At 57.6% G+C, this 9848-nt stretch overlaps 1 protein-coding gene and 1 non-coding gene across 2 annotated transcripts; one reads left to right on the top strand and one right to left on the bottom strand.

Moving 5' to 3' along the window:
• The first annotated feature begins 295 nt into the window (after positions 1–295).
• BJ171DRAFT_146002 (uncharacterized protein) lies at positions 296–795 on the top strand. The gene has a single exon (XM_053105750.1). It carries the CDS (start codon positions 449–451, stop codon positions 704–706), a length of 258 nt encoding a protein of 85 aa, XP_052965639.1. The 5' UTR covers positions 296–448; the 3' UTR covers positions 707–795.
• A 7925-nt stretch (positions 796–8720) lies between these two features.
• On the bottom strand, positions 8721–8803 carry BJ171DRAFT_t154. Its single transcript has one exon. It is a non-coding gene; the product is annotated as a tRNA-Leu (tRNA).
• Positions 8804–9848: the final 1045 nt, after the last annotated feature.

Here is a 9848-nt window from a genome sequence, read left to right as displayed (position 1 = left end):
CTACACGGTGATGGATTGCACCTGGGAGCCCGCCAGCAATCTTGCACATTGTCCGGAGCCTGTCGCAGCCTACCACTCCTCTCATCCCTCGAAGCCTGGCCCTCTCGGAGCTCGGGCCTTGAGAGGGGGGTAGTGTCATGAACACCCTCTGCCTTTGCCCTCTTCCTTCCTTTACCCTTGCCCTTTCCTTTCTGTTTGCCTGCCTTAGCGCTTTCCCTTCCTTCTGTTTGTTTGTTTCCCGCGCTGTGCTGCCTTGTTGTCTTATCGCCAGCACGCGCGCTGTCGGTGTTCCCTTCCCGCTTCCTTGTTGTTGGTCATGGGTTACGCCCACGACGCCGCCTCGACGCCGCCTGACGCCTTGGCGCCGCCATGCCGCCGCCACTGACGCCCGCTGACTCACGGATCCCGAGTCACGGCCGCCACCTGCTTCGCTCGCTGCTTCGCTGTCATGAACACCCTCTGCCTTTGCCCTCTTCCTTCCTTTACCCTTGCCCTTTCCTTTCTGTTTGCCTGCCTTAGCGCTTTCCCTTCCTTCTGTTTGTTTGTTTCCCGCGCTGTGCTGCCTTGTTGTCTTATCGCCAGCACGCGCGCTGTCGGTGTTCCCTTCCCGCTTCCTTGTTGTTGGTCATGGGTTACGCCCACGACGCCGCCTCGACGCCGCCTGACGCCTTGGCGCCGCCATGCCGCCGCCACTGACGCCCGCTGACTCACGGATCCCGAGTCACGGCCGCCACCTGCTTCGCTCGCTGCTTCGCTGTCATGAACACCCTCTGCCTTTGCCCTCTTCCTTCCTTTACCCTTGCCCTTTCCTTTCTGTTTGCCTGCCTTAGCGCTTTCCCTTCCTTCTGTTTGTTTGTTTCCCGCGCTGTGCTGCCTTGTTGTCTTATCGCCAGCACGCGCGCTGTCGGTGTGTGATGACCAGCATCACAACGGACCAATGAGATTGTCCCGCATGCTCTCGCCCTCCGCACCAATCATGAGTCCCCACGTGTTTGTTTGCCCCCATGCATGAGCACGCGCCGTTGCCACCCGCGTCTACTGGTTTCCTGCCTCCCCCACCGCTCGGCACATGTCCCCGGGCTGTGCCAAGCCTCTCTCGCTTGCACACCAGCCACTCTCGCACCCCCTTCTCGCTTCTCTGTGATGCTCCACCCTTCTCGCCCACTTTTGCCCCTCGACCTTCTCCCGGTCTATAAATAGCCCTGCATGTCTGAGCCTATGTTGAACACCAGTTCGAACAAAACTTGTTCTTTGGTGTTCGGGGCTAAAAGCTAATAAAGCTCATACCAAGCACTTGGTCTTCGTCCTTGCGCTTGTTCACTCCTTACACTTTGTTCGAACTCTCTTCTACTGATACCACCTGCTTGGTATCTTCCGCTCCTAGCCCCGCCCCTTTCCTAGTCCTGTCCGAACCTCAAGCACACTTGTGTCTGAGCCCTCTTCGCTCTCCTGTTCTTGAACCTCCTCGCTTTTTTTTTTCCCAGTCCCAGTCCCAGTCCCGCCATGGATCCTGCCCTCGTGGACCGCCTCCGTGCCTTGGAGGCCGAGCTCGCCGAGCTCCGGACAGCTCGCGATGCTCCTGCCGCTGGGTACAGCGTGCAGATGCCGGACCGTTACGACGGTAACCGGCAAGGGTTCCGGGCATTCGTAAATCAGTGCAAACTGTATATACGAATGCAGCCCCACCGGTTCCCTGCTGACCCGATTAAGGTCGGATTCGTCATTAGTCTGCTCACTGGACCGGCTCTCCAGTGGGCGACTCCGATGCTTGAGATGGGTGATCCCCGACTCAACTCTTTTGGCGATTTCCTAGAACGCTTTTCCAAAGTGTTTGACGACCCTGATCGGGCCAGGACTGCCGAGTCAGTGATCACCACACTGTCTCAGGGCAACCGCCCGTGCGCAGTCTATGCATCCGAGTTCCTTCGTATTGCCGCCGATACGACTTGGAACGACGGTGCAAAGATCTCGTTCTTCCGACTTGGCTTGTCGGATGATGTCAGAGACGAACTTTCGCGAGTTCGCCCTCTGCCACGAGATCTGGAGGAGTACATCGAGCTTTGTAACGAGCTCGATGCACGAATCCGCGAGCGCCGTCAAGAGCGCCGAAGCACGCCTGCCCGCTACCGGTCTTCCCAGTTCGCCTTTGGTTCCGCCTCCGCTGCCGTTCCCGCCATCGCTCCCGCGCCCGTCCTCGCTCCGCCGCACCCCTCCTACATTGTTTCCGAGCCCATGCAAGTGGACTCTGCCGTCTCTGGACCCCTGACCGCCGAGGAGAAACAACGCCGCCGCCGCTTTGGACTCTGCCTGTACTGTGGCAAGAAGGGCCACTTGGTACGAAACTGCCCCGTCAAGTTTGGATCTACCAGAGCTACCGGACCGCCCCCTGGACCTCCCGGCCCGAGGATCATCCGCACCATCGTTTACGAAGATGGAGAAGTGCAAGACTTCAGTTCGGGAAACGACCAGGCCCGGTTCTAAGTGAAGGCCTTGAACCGGAGCCGTGCCCACCGCCTTCCGAAAGTGAAGACATTGGTAAGGTGCCTTTGGTAAGTACTGGGGAAGCAGTGATGTGCGGACAGCTTCGCCTTGCCTCTGGACCGGCGGACACTCTCAGCTCTGGCATAGTACCCGTGGCACCTCTGGTGTCACTGGGAACTGCACCTCATCCACAGGTGCAAATACCTGAGCTGTCCTGCCAACCCTCGGCAAAGTTAACTGTCTGTGCTAGCCGCAACCCTGGTGCCGAAGCTGGTACCGAACCAAAGTCTTGTGTTTCGTCTGTTCGTCGTTGCTCGTTGGTTGTTCCCGTCGCTGTTCGTCTTCCTTCTGGTGATTCTCTGTCGTGCGAAGGACTTGTCGATTCTGGTGCCTCTGGCAACTTTATCGACGAGGACTTTGTTGCTCGACACTCTGTCCCCACCTGCTCCAAGGCTTCGCCCTTGGCAGTGGAAGGCGTGGATGGTAAGCCGCTGTCGTCTGGCCCCATCCTCCGCGAGACTGCTCCACTCGAGGTGATTCTCGGGGACGTCTCGCAACGCCTTCGGTTCGATGTGATCAGGTCTCCACATCAACCACTTATCCTTGGCTTTCCTTGGTTGCGCACCGCCGAGCCCAAGATTGTCTGGTCTCGCGGTCTTCTTTGTCTCCCTCCTTCTGTTGATTCCGACCCCTCTCCATGCACTACTTCTCTTTCGTCTTGCTCCACTTCCTCCAATGTCACTCCCCTTCTTGATGATTCCACTCCTTTGATTGATCTAAGCTCCTCTCCTACGCTCCCACCTTCGTCTTCCCCTTCTTGTCTTGTTCCTCCCGAACCCCTTCGCTCTTCCCAAACCCCTTCTTCTGTTGTCAGTTCTCTTTCCCTCCTTGATGTACCTCCTCCTGTTGTTTGTTCTTCGGACATTGTTCAGAATAAAGTAACCGTCGAACATTATTCTGACCTTGTCCACGCCCCTCCTCTCAGCTCGGACGCTCCTCTCCGCGTCTGCAGCATTGATTACCGCTCGATGCGCGAGTCTTTGGATGCATGCAGGCATGGAACGCAACCCCTGACCATCTTTCAGGTCCATGTCCTGCCCACTGACGAGCCGAGCACTGCGACTGTCGAAGTGCCTGCGGAGTACAAGGACTTCCTGTCTGTTTTCTCTAAACAGGAAGCTGACTCCTTGCCTCCGCATCGCCCTTATGACTGCCCCATTGACTTGGAGCCGGGCAAGTCGCCAAAGTTCGGGCCTCTGTACTCACTGTCCGAGCCCGAACTTCACGCTCTGCGTGACTATCTCGACGAGAATCTTGCCAAGGGATTCGTTCGTCCTTCGTCGTCCCCAGCAGGCTCACCAATCCTCTTCGTCAAGAAGAAGGACGGCTCACTTCGTCTTTGCGTTGACTACCGCGCACTGAACGGTATCACGGTAAAGAACCGTTACCCTTTACCGCTGATCGGCGAGCTGCTGGACCGACTTCGAGGCGCGAAGGTGTTCACTAAGCTGGACCTTCGTGGAGCCTACAATCTGCTGCGCATCCGCTCCGGGGACGAGTGGAAGACAGCTTTCCGTACTCGATATGGGCACTTCGAGTACTTGGTGATGCCCTTTGGGCTCACCAACGCGCCAGCGACGTTCCAGCACTTCATCAACGACGTCCTGCGCACCGAGTTGGACCAGTTCGCAATTGCGTATCTTGACGATATCTTGATCTACAGTGCTGATCCGTCGCAGCATGTAGAGCACGTCAAGCAGGTCCTCTCGAAGCTCCGAGCTGCAAAGCTGTATTGCAAGCTGGAGAAGTGCGAGTTCTCCAAAACCTCGGTCTCGTTCCTTGGTTTCATGGTCTCGCCCGAGGGCATCGGTATGGAGCGATCCAAGCTCTCTGCGATCTTGGATTGGCCCATACCGCGCAACATCTCGGATCTTCGATCCTTTGTCGGGTTTGCGAACTTCTATCGACGCTTCATCGATGGATACGCAAAGATCGCGGGGCCCATGACTCGGCTCTTCCGGAAGACGCATGGCTTCCAGTGGTCCCGCGAAGCCGATAAAGCATTCAGATCCTTGAAGGATGCCTTCGTTTCGGAGCCCGTTCTGGTGCATCCGGACCCATCCAAGCCGTTCGTCGTAGAGTCAGATGCGTCGGACTTTGCGCTTGGATGCGTGCTCTCCCAGCGGGGTGCTGATGATCGCCTTCATCCTTGCTCGTTCCATTCGCGGACACTCTCGAATGCTGAACGTAACTACAGCATATACGAGAAAGAGCTGTTGGCGATCAAGGAGGCTTTCGAGGCGTGGCGACACTACCTCGAAGGCGCCCAGCATCCCGTTGCCGTTCTGACCGATCACAAGAACTTGGAGTACCTGGCAACGGCTCGCATCCTAAACCAGCGTCATGCACGGTGGTCCCAGTTCTTGTCTCGGTTCGACATCCGCATCCAGTACCGTCCTGGTGCGAGGAACGGCAAGGCCGATGCCCTGTCTCGTCGCTCGGACTACATCCCTTCGTCGGCCTCCGTGTCGAGGGATCCGCCTCTGCTTCTCGATCCTGCCGCGGTGATACGCGTGCTCCGAAGCAGAGACGCCCGCTCTTCGGTTGCAAGTCGCAGTGACCCTGTGGATTTGCTGCAGCTCATAGCCGAAGAGCAGGCTCGGGATCCCGGTCTAGACAAATACCGTCGTGACCCGAAGTTCGTCTGGAATGGCCAGTACCTCACCTTCCAGAACAGGATTGTGGTCCCAGAGTCGTGCCGAGTTCCGGCGCTCAAGTCGTGCCATGACCCAGTCGCTGTGGGTCATCCAGGCATCCGACGGACTCTGGCTCTGGTATCGCGACAGTTTTGGTGGCAAACCTATCGGAAAGATGTCAAAGAGTACGTCTCGACGTGCGACACCTGTGCACGCTCGAAAGCTCCGCGACACAAGCCGTTTGGGTTCCTGTTGCCACTCCAGACAGCCGATCGACCCTGGGGGACACTGACCATGGACTTTATCACTGATCTGCCAAAGTCCAAGGGTCACACCTGCATCTTTGTGGTGGTATGCAGCCTCACAAAGATGGCACACTTTATGTCCTGGCGTTCACTGCCGTCGGCGGAGGAGACTGCGTCACTGTTCCTCGACAATGTCTTTCGTCTCCATGGCCTCCCCGACACAGTGGTTTCAGACCGAGGAAGTCAGTTCACCTCTCGGTTCTGGAAGGCACTCTGCACGCAGCTCGGGATCCAAACCAGTCTGTCCACGGCCTTCCATCCCCAGACCGATGGACAGACTGAGAGGGTCAACCAGGTCATCAACCAATACCTGCGCTGTTACACGTCGTATCAGCAAGATGACTGGGCCGAGCTGCTGCCGTTGGCCGAGTTCTCTTACAATAACCTCGAGAACTCGTCAACACATGCCTCGCCATTCTTGGCAACCTATGGGTTCCACCCAAGGTTCGAAGTCCCCGTTGTCGCTGGCGGCCCTGATGTTCCCTCTGCCACGGAGAGGGTTGAACATCTCCAGCGGAACCTGGCACTGTTGAAGGAGAATCTTGAGAAGGCAAAGTCTGACTACAAGCACTTCTCAGATCTCCGGAGGTCCCAGGCTCCCGACTTGCGTCCGGGCGATCAAGTCTGGGTGCTGACTCGTAACATCAGCACCACTCGCCCAAGCAAGAAGCTGGATTACCAGAGGATTGGACCATTCACCATCCTCGAGGCCGTCGGGACATTGGCTTTCCGCCTGGACTTGCCAAAGGACATAAAGGTGCACCCGGTGTTCCATGTGTCTCTTCTTGAGCCCTACAAGAAGAACTCGCTTCCGGGTCGGGTGCAAGCGCCGCCCCCTGCGGTGGTCATCGATGGGAACTTGGAGTGGGAGGTCGAAGAGATCTTAGACTCCAAGTTCGTGCGCGGAAAGCTGCACTATCTCATCGATTGGAAAGGCTACCCGGTCACCGATCGAAGTTGGGAGCCCGCCGACATTGTCTTTGCCCCAACGGTGGCCGCGGAGTACCACCGACGCTACCCAGACAAGCCTGGCCCCAGGAGAACTCAAGATGGAACACGCCGTAGTTTAAGGAGGAGATAGTGTGATGACCAGCATCACAACGGACCAATGAGATTGTCCCGCATGCTCTCGCCCTCCGCACCAATCATGAGTCCCCACGTGTTTGTTTGCCCCCATGCATGAGCACGCGCCGTTGCCACCCGCGTCTACTGGTTTCCTGCCTCCCCCACCGCTCGGCACATGTCCCCGGGCTGTGCCAAGCCTCTCTCGCTTGCACACCAGCCACTCTCGCACCCCCTTCTCGCTTCTCTGTGATGCTCCACCCTTCTCGCCCACTTTTGCCCCTCGACCTTCTCCCGGTCTATAAATAGCCCTGCATGTCTGAGCCTATGTTGAACACCAGTTCGAACAAAACTTGTTCTTTGGTGTTCGGGGCTAAAAGCTAATAAAGCTCATACCAAGCACTTGGTCTTCGTCCTTGCGCTTGTTCACTCCTTACACGGTGTTCCCTTCCCGCTTCCTTGTTGTTGGTCATGGGTTACGCCCACGACGCCGCCTCGACGCCGCCTGACGCCTTGGCGCCGCCATGCCGCCGCCACTGACGCCCGCTGACTCACGGATCCCGAGTCACGGCCGCCACCTGCTTCGCTCGCTGCTTCGCCCTCCCCGCCGCTGCTTCGCTCCTGCCCCCTCGCTCTGCAGCGTCGATCCTTGGCGCTCGCATAAATAGCCCTCCAACCAGCCTCTGTCTTTTGCCTTCGTCTTGCCACTTTGTATTTTAAGCATCCTAAGCCTTGGATCTAGAATAAAACTTTGGCTTTACACTTGACACTCTGTGTCCCAGTCCAGTCCCCGCTCCTCTCCCTACGTTCGAGTCTTGCATTAGGACTCTTGCGCACTTCCCTGCTTGCCCCGTTGTCCAGTCTTGACACAGGCTCACGGCAGAGCCTCACAGGAGAGATCGGAGCGTTGGGCAGACGGCGGGGCCTCGGGCAGACAGACAGGCTCACGGCAGAGCCTCACAGGAGAGATCGGAACGTTGGGCAGACGGCGGGGGCCTTGGGCAGACAGACAGGCTCACGGCAGAGCCTCACAGGAGAGATCGGAGCGTTGGGCAGACGGCGGGGCCTCGGGCAGACAGACAGGCTCACGGCAGAGCCTCACAGGAGAGATCGGAACGTTGGGCAGACGGCGGGGGCCTTGGGCAGACAGACAGGCTCACGGCAGAGCCTCACAGGAGAGATCGGAACGTTGGGCAGACGGCGGGGGCCTTGGGCAGACAGACAGGCTCACGGCAGAGCCTCACAGGAGAGATCGGAGCGTTGGGCAGACGGCGGGGCCTCGGGCAGACAGACAGGCTCACGGCAGAGCCTCACAGGAGAGATCGGAACGTTGGGCAGACGGCGGGGGCCTTGGGCAGACAGACAGGCTCACGGCAGAGCCTCACAGGAGAGATCGGAACGTTGGGCAGACGGCGGGGGCCTCGGGCAGACAGACAGGAGGAGAGATCGGAACGTTGGGAAAACTGGACGCGAGAGGAGAACCGTCGTTGCCGATGCTACCATGTAGCCAAGGCCACTATATTTTTCCAGATGATCTCCAGCAGAGCAGGGCGAGGGGGCGGCCTTATATGTCCAGCAGCCTGACGCGTTGACGCGCCCAGAGTCATACAGGAGCGCGCACCATTTCCTTATCCGTTCCCCAGCTACACACACACACACAGTAACCCAGGACTACTCCCTCGATACACTACAATCTTTCCCACGGTGCTACAGCAGTCAGTTCTCATCCGTTCTGGATGAAATCGGTATCGTAAGAAAGCTCTCGCTCACGGCTATACCTCGATTATCCTCAATCGTGTCACACCTCGTTCCGATTCCCACGCCTTGTCTGCACCGTCAAGAACCCACTCGGTCTGCTGACACCTGTTTCCCACGCCTCGTTCCTGACACTGCACACATGGATCCAAGTTTCGGGCGATGGCTCGGACGACGACGCTGCGGGGGCTCAGAGAGCCACTTGCAGAGCCACTTGCAGAGTCACTTGCAGAGTCACTTGCAGAGGCACTTGCAGAGTCACTTGCAGAGGCACTTGCAGAGCCACTTGCAGAGTCGCTATGGCGGTGGCTGGCAAAGTCCAAGGAGCAGGAAAAAAAAGTCGACAGATGGGAAACCCATGGCAAACTCATGGCAAACTCATGGCAAGCAGGAGGCATCGAGCGACGAGCATCAAAAACAGTGACGAGAGTGGGATTCGAACCCACGCCTCCGGAGAGATCACGGCCTTAACGTGACGCCTTAGACCAACTCGGCCATCTCGCCTTGTCTGCTCTTATCGCATCATCATATCTGACCACACATTCCTACCCTGCTATCCATTCACTCCCTTCCGCACCCACCCCGCCGCCGCCAACACCTCACCCAGCCGCTGAACTCGCTGCCAACACTCACCCAACCACTCAATTCCCTGTCCCCCATCACCTATCGCCCATCGCCGCATCCCGATGCTGCAATCTTAGCAGGTCCTCTTCTCTCTGTGACATGTCCGACCGTGCATCTTCCCTGCCACCATGCCTCAAGGCTTTGCTGTACTTGATGATGATTCGTGGCCCAGGGAGGTCCAGGGAGGCCCAGGGAGGCCCAGGGTGGCCCAGGGTGGCCCCCGGCGGCCTTTCACGCAAATCTCCGAATCTCTCCCCAGGGAAATGAAAAGGAGAGCCTCGGGTTCTCATCGCGTTAGCTGGGAGATGGGACGCACCAGAAGTTCAAAAATGGATTCAAATACACCATCATTGATTCCCTTTCTCATGACTAGTGATCACTGTCATGAACTGAGTTTCCTTGCCTTGTATCTTGCCTAGTTATCTTGCCTTGTCCTTGAAATGACTTTGTATTTTTAGTATCCTAAGCCTTGGATCTAGAATAAAACTTTGGCTTTACACTTGACACTCTGTGTCCCAGTCCAGTCCCCGCTCCTCTCCCTACGTTCGAGTCTTGTATTAGGACTCTTGCGCACTTCCCTGCTTGCCCCGTTGTCCAGTCTTGACACTTGGCAAGACCTTCAACAACCCCCCACTTGCCCTGCCTTTGCCCCCGTTCCCTTCGCTATATCTTTTACCAATGGCTTCCCCTTCGGGCCTTTCCGAGCCCGAGCTCCAGGCCATCCGTGCGGTCATTATCCAGTCCGCCGAGAACGCCCGTTCTCTCCAGGACTTTTCCAAGTTCCTCCACGATCAGGATGATGCGCTCAACCGCTGTGATGACCAGCATCACAACGGACCAATGAGATTGTCCCGCATGCTCTCGCCCTCCGCACCAATCATGAGTCCCCACGTGTTTGTTTGCCCCCATGCATGAGCACGCGCCG

Source organism: Polychytrium aggregatum (assembly GCF_025602895.1).
Source record: "Polychytrium aggregatum strain JEL109 chromosome Unknown BJ171scaffold_24, whole genome shotgun sequence".
Classification (NCBI taxonomy): Eukaryota; Fungi; Chytridiomycota; class Chytridiomycetes; order Polychytriales; genus Polychytrium; species Polychytrium aggregatum.
The sequence above is the reverse complement of the archived record's forward strand: the minus strand, read 5'-3'. Positions and strand labels throughout refer to the sequence as shown.